The 21,886-nt window shown below is 49.9% G+C and overlaps 1 protein-coding gene across 4 annotated transcripts in view; it reads right to left on the bottom strand.

The window, feature by feature from the left end:
• The window catches only part of IFT140 (intraflagellar transport 140), a 70,226-nt gene that overhangs the window by 43,287 nt on the left and 5,053 nt on the right, over positions 1-21,886 (bottom strand). For 3 of the 4 annotated variants that reach the window (XM_068525046.1, XM_068525048.1, XM_068525047.1), the window contains exons 4-13: positions 20,254-20,475; positions 14,117-14,238; positions 13,843-13,985; positions 12,123-12,298; positions 11,120-11,211; positions 10,427-10,533; positions 9,598-9,743; positions 6,402-6,605; positions 6,196-6,268; positions 4,203-4,294 (exon numbers count right to left, since the gene is read on the bottom strand). In XM_068525046.1, coding sequence (XP_068381147.1) covers positions 4,203-4,294; positions 6,196-6,268; positions 6,402-6,605; positions 9,598-9,743; positions 10,427-10,533; positions 11,120-11,211; positions 12,123-12,298; positions 13,843-13,985; positions 14,117-14,238; positions 20,254-20,475 — 1,377 coding nt within the window. The other variant, XM_068525049.1, reaches the window with a different exon arrangement.

A 21,886-nucleotide genomic window follows, 5' to 3' on the forward strand; every position in this document is an offset into this window, starting at 1 on the left:
CTGGAGGGTTTTGAGCCACAAGTGATTTCAAATCACGTATGTTTTAAAGTGTCACTCTTACTTTAATAGCATTTTGGAAAGAGTGACCACAGTCAGGCCTGCACAGAGCTTAGGCTTTCGTGTGTCTTGTGCATGGACTGACCCTTGTCCTTGGAGCTGAGAGAGGCTCCTGGCTCAATTCAAGCAGTGCCCAGTGAGTGTCTGTCTGGCATGGTGCTGGGCTGGGAGCAGGGCACCCCAACAGTGAGCGGGAGGCAGGTGGAGGCCTGGTTCCAGTGCAGGGGGAGCGGGGAGCCGGCTGGACGACCGGGGACGGGGTGGGGGGTTCCCAACAGGACTTAGTAGACTCCTAGTGCCAGGCACAGAGACTTGGGGAGCAGGCCAGGAAGCTGCACAACCTGTCCAGGAAACTCAGGGTGAGGGATAAACAGCATGGGGGTGAGTTCCAAGCTGAGGAATCTGATCTTCATGTTGATGCACCCAGCAGGGAGGTTAGTGTATGTTTGTGGAACAAGCAAACAACAGTCACAGGCGACGGCTCACTGGTGAGGACAGAGCGAGGGTCTCAGCCTCCTCTGCTCGACCTCTCCTCTGCCGCTCCTGACACACTGTACGCAGTGCAAACCTGACCTCCTCTCCTTCCACATTGCCTCAATGATATGTCCCAATTCCCATCCCCTGCTTCAGAGCACGGCCCGGGCTCCTGCCTCCAGAGCAGTGTTTCCAGCTGGCTCTGGTGTAAGCATATAGGCTGGGGGGAAGGTTCCTGGAGAAAGACAACCAGGACTGGTTTTCTTGACATAAGAGGACCCATTTCAGCCCAAGCCATTTTGTGATCTAAGCCTGGCCACAGTGCTGGTCCTAGAACAGGCCTCAGTAATTCATGATCTTAGGGAGGGAATGCAGAAACAAGGGAGGAGCAGCCTTGGGGCAGGTCCTGGTTCCTCAAGGGATATACAAAATAATACACCTTTGAGTTCTGCAGGAAATAAGGCTCCTACCCACTGACTTCAATCAACAGAGCTTGGACTCTGTTGACCTTTGTCCCAATTCTACCCTGAATTCTCCTCTGCTGAAACTCCTTTGTGAATATGCTTGTACCCTTAGCTTAAAACTTCCCCAATTTTGCTGTTCAGGGAGACACTGTTTTGGGAAAGATCCCCCGTGTTCTCCTTACTGGCTGCAAGTAATAATAAATCCTTCCTTCTCCCGATCTTAGCTTGCTTGTGTCTATTGGCTGACACCCACCGAGAGGCGAACCTGGTTTTCAGGTAACACTGGGACATCTCTGAAGGGTGTCCGAGGCACCTCACACTTGCACCCTTCCCCCCCAGCCCTGCTCTGCTTCTGTACTTTCCACCTTAAGGCTCCACAATTAGCACAGACCCGCAAACTAGACAACTAGAATGTCCACAGTTCCTCCCTCCTATGCCAGTTGCTCACCACGCCCCTAACTGCAGACTCTGGCCTGGCTCCCTGCCCACTGCCCCGCTCCAAGCCCCCGGACCTCTCACCTGTGGCCTCTCCTACCCGCCTTCACTGCTCACCAGCTGCCCTAGTCCTTCCCACACAGAAGTGATCTTTTAGGAAGAAAACACAAAACCAAGAAAAAAACAAGCCAAAACGCACCGTGTCACTCGGGCTCCACACCTCCTGCCTTCCAACTTCCACCTGGTCCCCCGAGGCTTTGCCTCCACGGGTGTCTGTCAGACACTAGCCCCCGCTCAGCTTCCCACCTCTCCTCGCAGTGCCCCGCAGGAAGCACAGGAACCAGCGGGGCTCTGTGCTCCCGCCTGGAGGAAGCTTCTGCAAGAACCATGAGGTACATAACGGCTGTCCCATCACCACACAAACCAGCAACAACTGCAGTTTGTGTGTCATGGATGCACGGGCAGGGAGAAAGGTCTGGAGACACACTCCACCTTTCCGACGAGAGGAGAGGTGCTAATGGATTCCTTTCACAGGCTGGCATTACTTTACTAATCACAATGGTCACATATTCCTTAAGCTAAAAATCAACAAAAAAGTCTAAACTCTAGACTGTCTGCAGTCAGACGCTCCTAAGTTCCCTCCATGATTTCCAGCTGATTTTTTGCCCCTTTCCCAGTATGCCTTTCACCACTTCCCAGCAGGCCTATCATTCTTTCCCAGTATGCCTTTCACCCCTTTCCCAGCATGCCTTTTGCCCCTTCCCAGCAGGCCTTTGCTTCTTTCCCAGTATGCATTTCACCCCTTCCTACAGGCCTATCATTCTTTCCCAGTATACCTTTCACCCCTTTCCCAGCATGCATTTCACCCCTTCCTACAGGCCTATCATTCTTTCCCAGTATACCTTTCGCCTCTTTCCCAGCATGCCTTTTGCTCCTTCCCATCAGGCCTATCATTCTTTCCCAGTATGCCTTGCCCCCTTCTCCAGCAGGCCTATCCTTCTTTCCCAGCATGCCTTTCGCCCTTTCCCAGCAGGTCTTTCATTCTCTTCCGTTATGCCTTATTGCCCCTTTCGCATTATGCCTTTTGCCCCTTTCCCAGTATGCCTTTCGCCCCTTTCCCAGTATGCCTCTTGCCCCTTCCCAGCATGCTTTTCGCTCCTTCCCATCAGACCTATCATTCTTTCCCAGCATGCCATTCCCCCATTCTCCAGCAGGCCTAGCCTTCTTTCCCAGTATGCCTTTCGCCCCTTCCCTGCAGACCTTTCCTTCTTTCCTTGCATGCCTCTACTCTCCAGCTCCGCAGGTCACCCCTCTGATAACCCAGCTGCTCCCTCATCTTTTGTTAGGAGGGCCCCTCCCTGCCTCGGCTTTATGTCCACAGCTGATGCCCCTACACAACTATCAGCAGTATGCAAGGCCCATCCCTCCTTCCCTCCAGCCTCTCTGCCTCCCTTTTGACCTGAAGCAGGGCAGGTATCTCACCAGGCCCCAGCTCCCTCCACCTGCACTTTGCCCCAGGAGGCGAGTGGGGCTTCGGGCGCTTCCCTGACTTGTCAGGTCTCTATTCCAATGCCACCCCCTGCAATACTTCCCACCCACCTCCACACTTCAGTGTGCTCCTTTACTGTCTGACCCTCCTGCTAGAAAGTAGAACTGCATGGAAGCTCTTTCAGGAATTGCTGAATGCAAGAGTGGAAGTGCAGGCTGTGAGGTACAAGGACACGGACATGGCAGCCCTGGGAAATCAAATGCTGGACCCTAGGAAAGAACTCAGAGCTGGACAAAGCAGTCATACTGAGAGCTAAAACCAGTACCGTAACAAATGTCCTCAACCATGATGCAGAACACTGTTGCATGTACTGGGCTGAATGGTAGCCCCTGAAAGATACATCCACTTGGATGTATCTTGGAAAAAGGGTCTTTGCAGATATAATTAAGGATCTCAAAAGGAGACAACTCTGGATTAGGGTGGACCCTAAATCCAAGGGTACGTGTTCTTCTAAGATACAGGGAGAAGGCCATGTAAAGATGGAAGCAAAGACTGGAGTGATCTGTTTACAGGCTAAGGAATGCCAGCAGCACCAAAAGCTGGAAGGGGCATGGGACAAATTCGCCCTCAGAGCCTCAGAAGGAGCCAACCTTGCCCACACCTAGATTTAGGACTTCTGGCCTCCCGAACTGCAAGGAAAATAAATTTCTATTGTTTTAAGCCACTAAGTTTGTGGTCATTGGTTATGGCAGGCTCAGGAAACTAATACACCATGTCAGCCCTGGGGGTCCAGCAAGTGTGCACGGGATGTGGGCAGGGTTTCCTTACTGCACACCACCCGGAGGGAACAGAATGGTGTGTTAAAGGCCTGTCATCCTGGAGGCACACATTGCTCCCATCCTGGCCTCACCCTCAGACACGTGCAGGGAAAGGTCTGCCTAAAGATATGTCCTGAACTGATGACCCCTCAGCCCTCAAGATGCGCATTAAACACAGCAAAATTTCCTCCCATTTCACACCCCCATGCACTCAAGGTCCAGCCATGTAGTCCTTTTCACTGCAAAAGGCCACTGCCTCACTTCCTGACTTCTGAAGTCACAAGAGCTGTCGATGGAGCGGCTATCCGACAATCCATTTTTACAACCAAGCACCTAGTTGGGGCAATCTGATGTGGCTAAGTTTAGTCATTAAGAAAGCTCTGGCTTGATTTAGAGATGGCATTTTACACTCTGCTCTAATTGTCTTTAACGTCACAGGCCACTCACTCTAGAGCGGCAATTTACCTGCCAGGTTCGAACTTGGACTCGGTTTGGCTCCACTGTATAAACGTTTTCTTCGTGCATGGCTAACACTGGAGACTCACACAGGAAGGTACCTAAAATTAAAGATAAAGGTCAGGACAGCAGCAGCTAGTCTTGTCATAGCTCCTTAGAGTTTAAGAAGCATTCTCACACTAAAACTAGAACTTTTTGTAGGGCAACTATTGATGAGAAAGACTGAAACCTAGCAGAAAAGATCTTCTACAACTAAGGATATAAAGAAGGAACCATGGTGAGACAGGTAGAAGGGGCGGAGCTGCGGTATAGTCAAGAAGTGTCCTCATGTGTGTTCCCTAATTCTCCTTGGCCCCCACAATAGCCTTGTGAAAGGTGTGTTTTCTTTATCTTGCAGATGAGGAAAGTGAGGCTCTGAGACACAAGGACCTGCCAGGGCCACAGCTGCCAGTGACAGCCAGGTGTGGGGACTCAGTGCTGGGCACCCTGCCCTCACCAGGCACTGGTGGTCTCTCCTCTTTTCTCCCATCTAGCAGTGGTGCTTCCAGTAGCACAGCATGTATGACAGCATGATTGTTCAAGCCTCTGCTTATCTTATGTGGAACTCTGGAGACCACAAGCTCTAGTCTCTGGCTCTAGACAGGTTCTTATCTAGTTAGGAAGATGATGACACACACAAAACAAAATATCTCAGCACCTGTTGTGCTATCCTCTTGGGAGGATAAGTTCACCCTTGCCCCTCAAGGGGTCTATGGTAGAAGAGAGGCGAAGACGTGAATTATCAGCACGACACAGGGCAGGGTGGGAAAAGTGTTCTAAGGGAACTTTAGGTGACAAAGTGTTAGAGGAGGAAAAAAAAGTGAGGGAATAATATGAGGGAGAGAGGTGATAACCTGTGGAAAAACATCCCCAGGGAGGTGTGAGGTATTCAAACAAGCACGTGGGGGCATCACCCTGGGAACAGTGCAATGACGAGTCCCCCTGTGAGGTGGGAGGGCCTAGGTCAGGATGGGTGAAGGTAAGAACTGTGCAGAAGGAGATCTTGCCGAGGAGCACGTCCTGATGGTCACTGTGCTTGGTGGGAAGATGTCCCCAAAGAGATCAGGTCCTAATCCCTGAAACCCATGAATATTAGCTTATATGGCCAAAGAGGTTAAGGTCTTGAGATGGGGAGATTATCTTGGATTATGCAGATGGGTCCCAAATGAAATCACAAGTGTCTCTATAAGAGGGAGGGAGATTTTTAGACAGGAACAATGTGACAGTGGAGGCAGAGACTGGAATGATGCGACCCCAAGCCAAGGATTGCTGGCAGCCACCAAAAGCTGTAAGAAGCAAGGAGCAGAGTCTTCCCTAGAGCCTCTGGGGCTCTGCCAACACCTTGATTTTGGCCAGTGAAACTAATTTTGGACATCTGGCCTCAAGAACTGTGAGAGAATAACTCCTAAACAGCCACTCGTTTTGTGGTCCTTGTTACAGCAGCCCTGTAACTCATACAGACATGTGCTAAAGAGCAGAAGATAAAGTGAAACAAAGAGTCGGAGCGATGGATGGGACGGGTGGAACGGCTCTGAAGATCCACCCTGAAATTTTCAGACAGAGGTTGGCCTTGGTCGAGACCCCACGGGCTCACTGCTGTGCGTGCTCTAGGAAGTTCAGAAGTCAGGTGTGTAGCACTCCTTTCCCCAGAAAGCACTGTGGTTCTTCACACTCATGCCGACTTATTTCTGAGCTGTTTCATCGTCCTGGAGCCCAGGAGGGCTGCTGGTCCCAGATCTGGCTGCACTTAACTACCTCAACTGGCTTCTATAGGGAGGCTGGGGAGGCCCTGGCCGCACAGGGCTAGAGTGGCAGCACTGGCTCTGGAAACGCAGGCCCAGGCACGAGAACTGACATGAGGGTCTCCCCATGGCCCTGGGCCTGCCCTTTGCCCACCCCACAGGCACCAGCACCCACTCCCATTAGATGTGAGTCCCCTTCGTGGGGCTGAAAAGACTCCTACCTGCACTTCGTAATGTGGCTCCAGAAGGCTCAAAGATCACCACCTGTTTTCCATTCCAGACGGCAACAGCATCCTACAAAGAACCACGGAAATTAAAAAGCAACCGGCCGTCTGGGCCTCGTTGTCCTGAATGACCCTAACAACTGACCAGGTCTTCTGTCTACATCGATGATCCCACCCAAGCCCATGGTCACCCTGGCAGTGACCTTGGTGGCGAACACTCCGCTGATGTACATGTCTGTACGCAGGCTGTGCATCACCCCCGTGGACAGGAAGGACACGCTGAGTAGGCTCGGGGAGACCTGCACTGCGGCCACCTGCTGGTGGAAGTGGGACGACATGGCCTGCTCGCGGAGGATGAGCACGGAGCTGATGCTGTTCACTGCCAGGAGGCTCTTCCTGGAGCCCCACTTCATTCCCAAGTTGAGAGACAGAACCCAAGGTGCGAACAGAAAGGAGAGGTGCAGTCAGGGCAACGTTATAAGTATGAGGATTCATAAACAATTTCCAAGCACTATTTCTTCTTCTTGTTTAAAAACATGATTTTAAAAATTTATAAGTATAAAACGTGTAATTTGTAGAAAAACTTTAAAATAACAACACTCAGAGTTTAGATCCAGCGGGTAAACTTGTGTGGTTGTTCTCGCTCATGTCTATCCTGACTGGTTGAGCATCTTCTAGAGTTTACTTTACTGACATGAACTTAGGGGCATCTATGTTTTATAAATGGAAAGCAAATTTACACACTGTAGTGAACTATCCAGACTTCCTCTAGTGATGTCAAGTACCACTTTCATAATTTCATATTAAACTTCCAAATCCATACAAATCCGTTTCTGGATTTCCAACTTCACTGCACTGATATATTTATCCATTCCTGAGTAAGCATGCTGTGTTAATTGCTGTACCTTTCAGATATATTCTGGTATAGGATACAGAAATGGTCTGATTCTTTTTAAATTTTTTTCTTGGCCATTTGCTCTCCCAAATGAGTTTAGAATTATTGTGTTGAATTCCCCCGGGGGGGGAAAAAAACTCCTTATTTTCACTGGATAAACATGTAATTTGTAGATTTATTTGGAAAGAAATAATTACAAGATTGAGGCTTCTCTTTGAGGAACATGGTCTATTGAGTCAATTTTTCTTTTACGTTTTTCAAGAAAGTTAGTGTGGCTCTTACTATTATTTAAAATGGGCATTGCTTTCATTATCACTGAGGTTACACGTTTTCCATGGATTCTACTAACCACCCTTAGGTAAATTATCTGCACTCTCCTTCATCACTTATCCATTTACATTCTTTTCTTTTCAGCCACACAGTGCAGCATGCAGGCTCTTAGTTCCCCGACCAGGGATCGAACCCGGGCTCCCACAGTGAAAGCACTGACTCCTTACCACTGGACCACCAGGGAATTCCCTCCATTGGCATTCTTAATATTTTTCTTATAAATGTGAGTTTTCTTCATGTCCTTTATTCTAAGATATCACTAAAGGTAAGATGAGCCATCAGTTTAAAACAACACCTTTCTTCTCCCACAAAAAAACAAAAATACTTTCAATGTACACATCAACTGGGATTGGTATTCAAATGAAGAAAAAAATTATGCATTGAAAATTGGGAAAATTTGGTGTTTTAGAGATTAACCCTTTAAAGTGAATATTTACCCAGCTCAGTTTTCCTTTCATCCCAGCCTTCCTGTTCACATTGCCCGGTGTGACATGTTCTTATGGACTCAACCTTGTCCCTCTGCTTTTGCAACTGCTTTTATTACTTAAAATCTAAGAAAGTTACACTTTCTCTACAGATCTGATTATATTCTGTGTTTTTAGCCAGTTATTCTGACCCAACTTTTAATTTTTTAAATTTTATTTTCAGTTTTTAACAGATGGACCATTTTTAAAGTCTTTATTGAATTTGTTACAATATTGCTTCTGTTTTATGTTTTGGTTTTTTGGCTGCAAGGCATGTGGGATCTCAGCTCCCCGACCAGGGATCGAACCCACACCCCCTCCATTGGAAGGCGAAGTCTTAACCACTGGACCGCAAGGGAAGTCCCTGACCTAACTTTTAAAAATATTTAACTCGTTAATTCATCCAGAAGCTATGTTTATTTATGACCTGAGATGAGGATCTAAAAGTAATTCCCAAAATTGCTCTAAGGTATCCCTAAACTGTTTACCATGTAAGTTTTCATTTCCTGATTAGTATAGATTAAGTAAACTTTATCTTAAAAAATTCAGGGACTTCCCTGGCGGTCTGGTGGTTAAGATGTCGCACTTCCACTGTAAGGGGCGTGGGTTCGATCCCTGATCGGGGAACTAAGATCCTGCATGCCACTTGGTGCAGCCAAAAATTAAAACAAAAAAAAACAACAACAAAAAATTCACACAGAGCAGATCTGAGAGGCAAGTTCCAGAAAGGCAGGTGAGGAGCCCCGAGGACGTAACAGGCATAACTGGTGAAAATTATGAAAACACAACCATGTACTTCTCTGGGAATTGGGCACAGAGTAAATGAAGAAAGACTTATTGAAGAAAGTCTACTAAGTCTGGTAAGAAGAGCAGAGTCTGTGGCAGGTGAGCTCGGCAGGCAGGTTTGGCCAAGAAACCGGGGCTCCCTCTCCTCCGGCATTTCCTGGGAGGGGCGGCTGCCAGCATCTCTCACTCCCCCAGCTCCGGCACAGAGGCCAGGTCCAGGTGGGTTGGAGGGAGGCTCTGCATCAGGAGCGGGAGCCAGACCACGTTGGGCCCCCAGGCCCTCGCTCCAGCTTGCTCCTCTCTGGGAGAGGCCATCCGGGACCAGAGGCTCCTGTGCCCAGCTCCCAGCTCCCAAAGCAGGGTGTCACCCCAGAAAGCCAGCTTCTCTCCCCACTACCAGGCTGTGGAGCAGTGACTCAGAAATCTTTTCCTGAGGGGAAAGGCAGTCCATGAGAACAGCAAGCTCCCCAACAGAATGACTTTGTTTGAAACAGAATATGGGCAAGTTCAAGCCTCAGGATAACCAGAAAACAGTGGAGGTTTGGAGCATTAAGAGGAAGCTGGGGCGGGAATTCCCTGGCGGTCCAGCGGTTAGGACTTGGCGCTTCCACTGCTGTGGTGCAAGTTCAATCCCTGGTCGGGGAACTAAGATTCCGCAAGTCGTGCGGCACAGCCAAATAAATAAATAAATAAGATAAATAGATGATAGAGATAAATGGACGGTTAGACAGATTTAAAAAGATATAGATTACTACAGGTCCACAGTCCCTTATCTGTAGTTCTGAAACCCAAAAGGCCTTTAAAAATATTTTACTGTTGTTATTTTTTATCTTAATTTGAATAACTGACAAAAATAGGTTCAGAGCAATTACTGCCTCCACTTCTGCAGCAAATGAGTGCACCCAGTGCCCCGTCGAGGCGTACCTTTATCTGCATGATGTTTCCTTCGAGCTCAGTGGGGATCTGAAGGGTCCACCTGTCTTTGCCCTCCACCCCTTGGCTGCTCTGGGGGCCTGGCACTTTTCTCCACATGGCTACGCGCCCTTTATCGGTACCTGCTGCCAGAAGACCTGTAGGTAAAAAGAAAGTTCACATTGAGTTGAAAAGGAATAAAAACAGCAGCAAGCTCCCTTCTCTGACCACCCTCTCTAAAATACCAGCCCGTCGGCCCTCCGTCCAGGAACTGCCCAGCCTCTTACCTGGCCGTGTCTTCCTTAGCAGGAGTTCACTACTCGCAGTGACACAGTGTGTACATGTGTGGACGGGGGATTGGGGGGGTGATGCTGCTTGCTCTCTGGTTTCTCCCATGAGAGAGGAGCCTGCCTGCCTGTGTTCAGGGCTGCTTTCCCAATGCCAGACAGCACTTAGCACTCAGCGGGCACGAAAGTGCTGCTCTGGTGCATCTCCTATTCTTTCTGTCATATTTGTGTGTGCGTGTGTGTACACATACGCACATCCATGTACACATATATATTTAATATTTCTCACACTGACTTTTTCTTGAGGTTTCAGGAGGAACAGATACCAATTCACGCAGCCAGGCTGGTCACATTCCTGACCAAACTCCTTGACCGCTACGTGGGACAACACAGCTTTCCTGCCTCTTATTTGCTCTTGGCTGACTGTACTCGAGTGACTGACATAGTTGTAACTGAGGTATGGTTCTTAGAACAGCCCTGAGTTCCACGTCATCACTGCGCAGCCCAGAGCAAAGCCTGAGGTGGGCTCTCCCTCTGACGCTGGGAAGTCTCACCTTTGACTTTACAGTAAGAAACACAGTTTATATTCTCTCCTTTTTCAAAACCAAACTTCTCCTCTGGACTCAGTACGTAATTCTCTCCTCGTTCTAAATCCCAGAATCTACAAGGCAAGGAGGAAAGTCCCACGGGGGGACTGTGTTAGTGGGCTTCCCTCAGCTGTGAGGGTCTTGTTCAACTCGCAGAGCAAACTTTAAAAATCAGGAAAGAGACACGGCCCTTTGGACTCTGAGAAGAAAAGCATGTCGTTGTTACGTTGTCTATGTTACGTCTTGTTCATAACAAAGGGAGCAGTTGTTAATAAAAGAGGGTTCCTGTGTGACACCAGGTCACGATGAGAACAAAGGAATTCCAAGCACCCAACCAGGGAGAACCCCTGAATGTCACATGAGCTAAAGCAGCCGGACCCAAGAGAACACGACACGGGATTCCATCTACATGGGGATCAAAAAGGCAGGCAGACGTCAGGACAGCGTGACCCCTGCGGGGGCGGGCGAAACGCCTGGGGTCTCTGATGTTCTGTTCTTCCATCTCAGGGCTGGTTACATGGATGTGCCCAATTAGTAACACTTCATCATAATTTGTGCATTTTTCTACATGCATGTTACACTCCAATACAAAGTGTACTCAAGAGACTGTGTGGGACAGAATTTTCAACCCCAGTGCTCTCTGCAGAGTCGGGATCTTACCTGAGGACCGCCTCCCCAGTGGCGGTCACAAGAAGGCTGCCGTTGATCAGGGCGACGTTTGCCCGGCGACCCGTATTTCCACTCAGCTTTACCTGCACAACAACAACCCGAAAGGAGCACGTCGCCCTCGTCGAGACCAGGTCCCTGTTCAGCGGTTGGACTCTCTGTTTGGCAGTGACTCCCCGCAGACTCACCAAGTGGAGGAAGTGAGGGTGGCTGTGGACACTTGGAAGGGCAGCCCCAGCCTTTCAGGCCAAAGCAGCGACCACTGCACATTACGTAGTTAATGACAGGGGTGCCCCGCGTGGGGTGAGGCAGCTTGTCACAGCCTGTGTGCAGAGAAAACCTGCCAGCAAGGGGCTGAGGGGGGATTTGAACCCAGGTTCACAGGACTCGGTGACCACATTTCAACTGCTGTGTAGACAGAGGTGCACAAAGGACCCCTGAACACCGACTTTTCTGCATCAACCAGAGCATCTTAGGGAAGGTTCGGAGTCCTCTGAGAACCACAGAATCCTTGGGTGTAAACCAAGAAAGTGGCAGGAGAGCGGCATGCAGTCCTCAGGGAGCTGCACGCGCTGCCTGACCAACACCCAACGCTCCAGGCCTCCTGGCGTCCTCCCACGAGTGAGTGCCCCGGCCCGGGGCGAGGCACCCATGTGGATGGCAGGGCGTCCAGAGTTGTGATTGTCACACACCCCTCGGATAAAGCAATGCATATGTGTGGGCCAGCGGTAGTGTCACAGAGGGAACACTGGTGACAACCCTCAAGGTCTGCACATAGCCAGGCGTCCCCGCCACAGCCCCCTACCTCCTGTGGCTCTGGGAGGCCCCGTCGCCTGGTGTCTCCCCCACCTGTGACCGCAATGGTGCACAATAAATAAGGTGCTAAAGCTCTGGTGGTGGCCCTGAAACACAGACTCCTCAACCAAAACGAAGGGGTGTGTGAGGTGGGCAAGAGAGGCTGGAGACCCCCTGGGGCACCCCCCCATCACCTCCTCACCTTCATCACCTCCTCGGCCGCGCCCTCGGGCATCACCGTGAACAGACACAGCAGCAGGCTCTCGGTGACTGCCACCAGCACCTCCCTCTTCTCCAGGTAGAACAGCGTCTGAATGGAGCTGTCCGTGGACGCCACCCGGGCCGTCCTGCCCTTCTCGTCCACGTAGTGCACGGTCCCTGTGGGAAAGCGATGTGTCCATGGAGGCTGGACACTCCCTGGAAGCCATTCTACCTACTTAGGGACACTTTCAACATAAACATCTTCATCATAACCATTTACAAATAAGCCATTTTAAAAACACTGGCACATGATCCCTGCGTCTGCCATCTCTGGGTCAGTCCAGCCTGGACCTCTGTGTCTGCCATCCTCCCTCCACCACTGTCCAGCGCTCACACTGACCACCCTCCTGATGCACAGCCTCCATGCTCTGGTCATCTCAGTCCCCTAGGTACACGTCCGTCACCCGTCTGCCAGGGCCTTAACTATGACCCTCCCCGGAGCCTCGGCCTGCACCCTCCATCCCAGGTACCGGGTATCACTGGCCGGCATCTGGCTTGTACCCTCTTGCCTTCCCCAGGCCCTCGCCTCGGCCCCAGGGCCCCTCCCAGCCTGGATACCCTCCTCTTGCCCCCGAGCTGTCTCTTGGTTCTACTTTCAGGCTTCTGAGCACGGTGGCAGCACCTCCTGTGAGTTCTTGGGATTGGGTTCATTCTGCTGCTCTCGGGAGCCTCCTCACCCTCCACGCCGCCTACCATCTCACTCCCAGTGGACAACTTGAGTTCTTATTAAGCTTAAAGGTTCAAGGTTGTCTGGAGGCTAATCATAACAGTAACTAGCATTTACTGAGCACAGATGTGTGCGGGCTCCGTGTGCAGAGGCTCTGGAGGCAGGTACTATCCCAATCCCCACTGTACGTGTTCAGAAGCTAAGGCACAAAGACACGGGATCATCTGCCCCAGTTGCACGGCTGCTGAGCAGGGGCAGTGCTGACACCCCCTGCAGAGCCAGGCCTCCAGTTGCCACCGTCTCCTTCCTCCCTCAGGGCCCCCGCCACCCCCACAGTGCCCACGTTGGGTCCCTCCAACTCCCCTCCTGAAATGCCAAGTCTCTCTACTTTTAAACTGACAAATGCCCCAGCCCCTCCCAGCTGTCACCTGTCACGGTTAAGCTGCCTGGCCTCACAGTCCTCAAACCCCATCACCCCAGGAAGGGCCCCTTTCCCATGGGGGAAGGCACTCACGAACGTCTTGTGAGTGTACGAGACCCTCTATCTCTCTGAACCTCACACTGCATCTACTGGCCGCCGCCTGCCTCCTAGCACACGGTGGGGAAGCCGTGTTAAATCAGCACGGACGGCCCGGCCCTGCCAGGGCTGCTGGTCCAGCGTGCCCCGGTCACACCCACCCCAGAGCTGAGCCCGGCTGCTGGCTTGGAGACCACGCCGGGTGCCCCTGGCATCGATTCATCTGGGGCTGCACATCCTGGACAGCTTCCTCCTGAAAAACCTTCAAACGCAAATAAAGCTCAATTTGTCTCTATCAGGTCAAGGTGAAGCCACCCTTTGGATCCTGGATAAACACTTGCACAAGCCAGCTAAGGCATCCATCTGGGAGTGGCGCACAGCCTGCAATTTTATGCAGAAACGCCATCCATTCGCTTATAATCTCCCAGACACTCCGAAACACTGCAGTGTCCCCAGACCCCAACCTGAGCGTCTTACCATCGGTCAAGGTGACAAAGAATGAGAGTCCCTCTTGAGGTCCCATTTTCAGGAAACTTCCAAAGCCACTCTTCCTCCAGTTAAACTTGTCCAGGGCTTTCTCATCACCACTCACAGCTGCCTTCGCCAACTGAACGAGGTCCCTAAGAGCAAATGTGACAGAGATTCCTCGTTGCTCCCTGGACGAAGGTGGTATAACCACAGAGGAGACCCCTCCAGTGTCAGGAGGAGCTAAATCCCCGGCCCCGCCAGCCACGACCCGAGCTCTACTTACTCGCCGGGAGGGGGGAGCCGGAAGATGCAGTGAGTGAGGTGTTTTCCATACTCGTGTTTCAGCAGCGGTGCCCCTTGTACTCGACCCCTTTGGTCCAACTTCCATAAGAGCAGGACACCAAGCTGGAAAACCCAAGGTCACATTCTTAGCAAGTGACTGGTGGAGGGTGAGGGTAACACTGTGCAACAGAGCATAGGCTTACTCCTTTTTTTCTTTTAAAATTATACTACTACTATATGTGCACCATGAAAAACTCAAAACGATTCTAGTGTTCAATGAAGGAACCAGAAACTCCTCTCTGTGCCCCTTCCCATCTACACTCCCTGGAAATAACAAGTGTCACGTGTTCAGTTTTTAAAACAAATCTTTAATTTTGGAATAGATTCAGATTTAAGGAAAAGTGGCAAAGAGTTCAGAGAAGTTCCATACGTCACACCTAGCTTCTCCTATTACTGACCCTACATTACTGTGGCGCATGATACTAATTAAAGTTGGTACTTCATTCACCTCTCCTCAGTTCTTCCTGCCCTGGGACCCTGTCCAGGCCCCACAGACATCTGGTCGCCATGTCTCCTTGGGCCCCCCTGGGCTGGGACGGTGGCTCAGATGCCCCTGTTCTGGACGCCTGGACGCTGTTGAGGAGGACCGATCAGGGGTTTTGTAGAATGTCCCTCTGGCGGGATTTGTCTGTTTTTCTCATTGTTGTCGGGGTGGTGGGTTTGAGAGGAAGACCAGAGGTCAAGTGCTGCTGTCGACACGTCGGATCAGGGTTCCCTGCCCTCGGCGTGACTTGTCTGCTGAGGTCATGTCTGTGACCTCCCTCACTGGGGAGTTCCTCCTTCCTTCCATCCTGTCCTGCCTGGAAGGAAGTCGCTGTGTGCAGCCCACACAGAGGAAGGGGAGTTATGTCTCACCTCCTAGATCATCTGGAGAGATATGCCTCTTGTCCACCATTTACTGATTTATTAAATCATAGATTTACATCAATATGGACGCATGGATGGACACATGGATATTTATTTTCTACTCTGGGTTATGACCCAATATTCCCTTGTTTGTTTAGATACTCAAATTGTTCCAGCTCCGCCATCAGAAGCTCTTTCCTCCGGCTCTGTTGTCCCTTCGATGCACCCGTCACTGTGGGTTTGTGAGCACCTCCTCACGTCCTGGCCTACAGATCCTCCGGGCTTGCCGTCCTGCCCCAGCCCGAGGATCAGCCATTTCTCCAAGGAGCCCTGGTTCCTTTTATTGGAAGAAACCAACAGAAACCAAGATCTGGGTGCCAGGTGTACGATATGTTCAACATCAAAGTCATCAAAATCTCAAATTAATGGCTCAGACAACTGCTAGAAAAGTTCAAGTTGCCGGGGAGACGACTTGGTCCAGGAGCAATTTTCCAGGAGGGCTTCTGGCTGTGACAAGCTAAGCTTTGCCAAATGGCAGTGTTTCCCTCGGACCCTGAGGCCGCTTTGCTGCATTGCCCGAGCAGTCCTCAAGGCCTGTTTCCTGCTCACGGTCAGTGGGTGTTTTAGCAGACAGTGAGGTCATCTTCCCACACTTCTTTCAAGCCGCTTTCATTACCCCAATGCTGGGTAACATTGCTTTACTGTATATAAGAATATGATTTTCAAATAATGTGGGCCTTGGGACGTCCCTGGAAGCCCAGTGGTTAAGACTCCACGCTTCCACTGCAGGGGACACGGGTTCGATCCCTAGTCAGGGAACTAAGATCCTGCATGCTGTGTGGCACGGCCAAAAAAAAAAAAAATGTGGGCCTTAAAAAGCAACTTGTACAGTGGACCTCTAAGAAAAGTATATAAGATCAGAAATAGTATGTAACATGAGTATATATAGAATTTGAATCATATATTATTATACACATTCTTTTTGACTTTGCCAGCTTTATAAAGATAAGAATAAAAACACTGGGGCTTCCCTGGTGGCGCAGTGGTTGAGAATCCGCCTGCCAATGCAGGGGACACGGGTTCAATCCCTGGTCTAGGAAGATCCCACATGCCGCAGAGCAACTAAGCGCGTGCACCACAACTACTGAGCCTGTGTGCCACAACTACTGAGCCCGCGCACCTAGAGCCCGTGCTCCACAACGAGAGAAGCCACCGCAGTGAGAAGCCCACGCACTGCAACGAAGAGTAGCCCCCGCTCGCCGCAACTAGAGAAAGCCCGTGTGCAGCAACAAAGACCCAACACAGCCAAAAATAAATACATAAAATAAATAAATTTATAAAAAAAAAGAATAAAAACATTATTGGTTTTTTTGTGTTTACAAATTACTCTTAAAATAACATTAAAAAAATAATGCTTGCACAGTGAAACACACACATAAGGGCAGAAATGGGAAGGCTTCCTTCCCCATCACCTAGCCTCCTCCCTAGAGGAGCCAGCAGTTGGGCCCTGCTGTGTGTTGTAGGCACACACGGCCTCTGTGGAGATGGCCTTCTGCTCTGCCCTGCAAGTGCAATCGTCCAGCACTTAATTTTTCTTTTTTTTTCTTTTTGGCCCGGCTGCGCAGCTTGCGGGACCTTAGCTCTCCAAACAGGGATTGAACACAGGACCCTGCAGTGAAAATGCTGAGTCCTAACCACCGGACTGCCAGGGAACTCCCGTCCAGCACTTAATTTTTAACACAGTAAATGACTCTCTGTTTTATTAGTATACACGAGCTTCCAGCTGACAGCTCATTGGGCTCCTGAACACAAACTCGAGCACTCGGCCCGTCCAGATCCCCCGACTGTTGTGCTGGGGAAGAAGTTGAAGGATGGAAACGTTTGGAGCTCCTGGAGCAGTGGTTTCTGCTCAGTCAGACGACTGCAGACCCCTGTTCTGACACAAGGACACACACACACACACACACACACACGAGGAGGGGAAGCCACAGGAGGTCACCTCAGGTCTCCTGTAACCAGGTAGACACGCAGACGCCAAGTAGAAGATGGCAAAGCAGATGCCTCTTTGGGGCCTCCTGCTCATTGCCCCTAAATTCTAAATGGTTTTTGCACCTCTTACTACTCCTGACGGGGGGGATCCTTTGTGTTCAGAGTGGTCTCTTTACTCGCTGCCATTCCTTCCAGGTCACTTCATTCAAATAACTTTATCCAGTAAGACTTGAAGGAAAAGTGAGAGCGTCTCACCCTCAGGTGGGAAACCAGTCCCGTGCAGAGCAGGAGGTGAACGTACTATGGGACTAGTGTGAAGTTAGGGCTCCAGATACGACTGTTGGGACACATTGTCACTTCACACAGCTGGCTCACTAATGGTTTATCTCAGAGATCAGGAAGCAACTTGCCCTTTCCCATGTGTAGGTGCACTTGCTCCTCGCCCTCAGCTCTTGTCCAGCAGGAGAGTGCGAGGGAGATGAGCCCTGGACATGCATTGTCCTCCCCGCTTCTTCACCGACCAAGTGTCCGCCTGGTGTCCTCTTCCAGAGATCTCCCCACTGCCCCAGGCCCAAGGGTGGCTGCACAGGCGGCACCTGGCCCGAGCTGGACTTGGGACAGAGGAGGAAGGGTAGGTCATCTCTGGGGTGAAACTGGAGCGGGTGGATTCCTTTGTTTCCAGCAGCCTCCTGGACGGATGGCACAGGAGAGAGACGGCTGTGCAGGAAGGGGCCCTGAGAGGTGGACGCTGGCAGCAGACACCTCACTTGTGGTTCCGGATGTCGGAAGCCAGCTCTGCTCCTGTCCCTGGAGACCGCGGGACACTCTGAGGGCTGCAGATTACATGTGTCTTCCTGCTTCAGCAGGTTTGGTCGGTCTCACGGTAATCAAACCGGGTCTCTGGTGGGAGAGTGGAAAAGACCCTGGGCCAAGCCTGCGAGCAGGTGTCTCAGAGGTCAGTGCTCTGAGCGTGTCTGTTCATTCGTTATTACTTTTCTGCCTGCCTGAGTCCAGTATGAAATTAGGACCAGCACAGTTGTAGATTTTCTTAGAGAAGTGCTAGGTATTTTTGTTCTTAAATCCTGACTCCAAGAATTGGTCAGTGCCAACCTGGGCTTTGTTTCATGCCTGAGTCATCTACTCTGTTAGTTGCTTCTTAATAAAGGCAAGATGAGAATGATGGCATTCAATGACCCTGAATTCTTTTATTCCTCTAGGGGATTTTCTGAGCAAGGAGGTGGGAAAGATCACCAAAGAAGTAGGAATCTGGGGGCAGAGCAATGCCATTAGGTGGGAATAGACTAGAAAAATCCAGACAAAAGGATAAACAGAACAGTGGATGAGCGATATGAACAGAAAGGAAGTACAAATGGCTCTTCTAAGTAATATTCACTCTCAAGAGGAAGAGAAACACAAACTAGAACACGACCAAGATAGCACTTTTCCAGGCAAAATTCTGAGCTTGGATACGATACGCTTGTGGGTTGGTGGGAGCTGGTCAAGCCCCATGGAGGGAGGTGTAGGGACACTCACCAAACCACAAGCGCATGCCCTGGATCCCACCTCCAGGAATTTCTCTAAACTTTCACACGTGCAAAAGGACAAAAGCATGAGGCCAGCCACTGTGTCACTGTCTAGCAAAGGACTGGAGACCATTTATCCACAGAGGCTGGGGAAGTAAATGATAACACGTTGGTGTAATGAAGGGCAGGTTAAAAGAGAGCAAGGAGGTTCGCCGTGCACCACCATGGAAAGACCTGGAAGACGCGGCGTCAGGTGAAAAGCCAGAAACAGAACAGGGTGCACTTGGCACTGCCCTCATGTGAAAAGGACCGAGGAAGATAGGAAAGAGACGCCGCCCTCTGTGTGAAGCTCCCAGCCAAGACGTTTAACCTAAAGGCAGTCATGAGGAGACAACCACACAGATCTAAACCGAGGGACATTCTACAAGGGAACTAGCCTGGACCCCTCAAAATGTTGATGTCATGAAAGACAAAAAAAAAAAAAAAAGAGAGAGAGAAGAAAGAAAAGACAAGACCAGGGACCAGTTCTGATGAAAGGAGACCAAAGAGAAATGACGGCCAAACGCAAAGCGTGGTGCTTGGCTGGCTTCTGGGTACAGACAAAATCAGCACAGACGTTACTGGGACAGCAGGAGAAGCTGTCACACCGATGGCACAGCAGTGGAAACCAGTTCATGGGCTTCACCCTCCTGAGTGTGACAGCACACGTGGTTACGCTCCTAGGAGATCGATGCCAAAGCATTTACGGATGAAGTATGATGTCTGTGACAAACTCTCAAATACGTGGGGAAAAAATACAGATATACAGAGAGAGCAGATGTGTCAAAACATTAACAGCTACTGAATTCATGGGAAGGGTACAAGGGTGTTGTTCGTACTATTCTTTCAACTCCCCTAAAGGTTTGAAATTTTTCAAAATTGGAAGTTGGGGAGAGAATGCATTGTGTGTTCCTGTGTGTACTGAAGGAGCGCTGGAGAGACTTGAAGAAGCTATAGGTGCTGGAGGGTAGGGAAGGGGAGGGAGTGGATGGGGTGGGGCTGGAGAGTCTTTACAGTATATACCTTTTCGTATTTTTTGAACTTTGAAACATGTAAATGTATTACCTTAAACATGTAAAATAAATAAACACATGGTACAATTTCTGCTGTCATTTTTGAATCAAACAGGTCTAGACCAGGTTTCTCAGCCTGTGTACTGTTGACTTCTTGAGCTGGTAATTCTCTGCTGTGGGGTCTGCCATGAGCATCGGAGGATGTTGAGCAGTATCTCTGGCCTCCACCCACCAGATGCCAGTAGAAAGCAACCCCACCACCACCACTGTGACAACAAAAAGTCTCCCCACACACAGCAAAGTGTCCTCTGGGGGCAAACTGACCTGCTTAAGAAGCCCTGGGCCAGATGATCAGCACCAGGGACTCCTAGGCAACGAAGCGGTGTGCTCAGGGAAGGTGGGGTTTGGGGGTACATGAAGCACCACCCCATCTTTGTGAATGTACTTACCTAGAAACGTTCATTTAAAAAATTACAAACTTTTGCCACAGAGTGAGATGGTAGAATAAAACATTCAAACCTTCCTCCCAATATAAAACAAAAGCTGCCATGACAGCCGACAAAATCAGTTGAACTCGGCAACCACCAAGTTTCTAATAATTTGGTCCCTAAGAGCATGGACAGGGCAATGCAGAGATCTGAAGTCAGTGTCTCAGCATGTCTGCTCACCCTATCCCCCGACACCAGGCAGTTCCCGTTGGGGCTCCAGTTGAGGACTGTGATGTCGGCGATTTGCGTCAGGGGGACCGCATGCTGCTCCTTGTCTTGCTTATTAAACACGACCACTTCTCCGGTCTCCCAGCCAATAGCCAGGATCAGCCGCGTCGGGTGCCAGCAGAGGGAGGTGACCCGGAACGACCTCTCGATATGCGTGTCTGGCACGCACTCACCCTGTGACACACGAGGTAAATTCTTTATTTTACGGGGAGTGGCCGCTACTCTAAGAATTTCTGCCTCATCAGTGGAATGACATCAGCTAGAGGACATAATGAGCAGTTTGTTAAGGAAATATTCTATTTAATTTTCATAGAAACACCCATCTTGCCTCGGCTGAACTATGAAAGCGTAAACATTCAACTGACCCCATGGACCAGTTTATCAATAAAACTTTATTTACTTAAAAATTTTTTCCGTCTATTTTTACTTATTTATTTTTTTGGCCACGCCGTGTGGCTTGCGGGATCTTAGTTCCCTGACCAGGGATCAAACCTGGGCCCCCTGCAGTGGAAGCTCTGAGTCCTAACCACTGGACCGCCAGGGAGTTCAATAAAACTTTATTTACAAAAAGAAGCTGTGGGCCAGCAGGTGAAGTGTGTTGACCCAAGGTTCTCAAAGTGTAGTGAGGTGACCCGAGAACGTTTTTGGGGTCTGCGACGCCAAAGTCATGTTCAGGATGATATGAAGACATGATCTGCCCTGTTAACTCTCGTTCTCTCATGAGTGTACAGTGCAGTTTTCCGGAGCTCTGTGATGTGTGATGATGTCATTGCTGTGACAGCTAATTGAATACGTGCTGGTATATTCTTGTGTTTTCTAGAATTTTCTAAGGCAGTAGGTTTAAGGTATAAACGTGTTTTCAGAGATTAATTCAGTTTGTTCTCAGTACTTCTACTGGGCTCTTCCTAGCAAACTCAGTTACACCTGCTACATCTGTGACCTCATTATCATCCAATAAATCATTATTTTGAAATCCTAATGGTCTCCTTGTGCCAATTAGAAACACAGGAAGTACACTTTGTTTTGTAATAGTATATTTTAAATTTTCTAAAATTTAAAATTTTATCTAGGGAATTCCCTGGTGGTCCAGTGGTTAGGACTTCGCACTTTCACTGCCGTGGCCCGGGTTCAATCCCTGGTTGGGGAACTAAGATCCCACAAGTTGCAGGGTGCAGAAAAAAAAATCTAAAATTGCTATTATTTTGGATTTAATAATATTTACTCTAAAGAAAATTTTATGATACATATTGGAGAGCTGTCTGACTCCCAGAAGGGAGGCATCTACTCTGAAATAGTTGGCGACACTGTGCTTGGCACTGGGGCCAAATACTGACCCACACCTGGGATGAGACCAAGATGAGCATACCAGGAGGGTTTGCCCTTTGTGGAGCGTGAGGGGAGGGCTTGCTAAGGGGTTGGGGGGGACTGGTGGGCTGGAGCCGCAGGCTTGTAAGTCATCCACTGATAGATGGTAATGCAACCCCAGGAGGAGGAAATAAGAGGGAGAAGAGGCCTGGATGTGCTCTGAGGGGGGCCAACGGCAGGCTTGTCTGGGACAGGGGGAAGGCTGGAGGGCCCGGCGGGG

The sequence above is a fragment of the Eschrichtius robustus genome, chromosome 16 (assembly GCF_028021215.1).
Source record: "Eschrichtius robustus isolate mEscRob2 chromosome 16, mEscRob2.pri, whole genome shotgun sequence".
In the NCBI taxonomy this organism is placed as follows: domain Eukaryota; kingdom Metazoa; phylum Chordata; class Mammalia; order Artiodactyla; family Eschrichtiidae; genus Eschrichtius; species Eschrichtius robustus.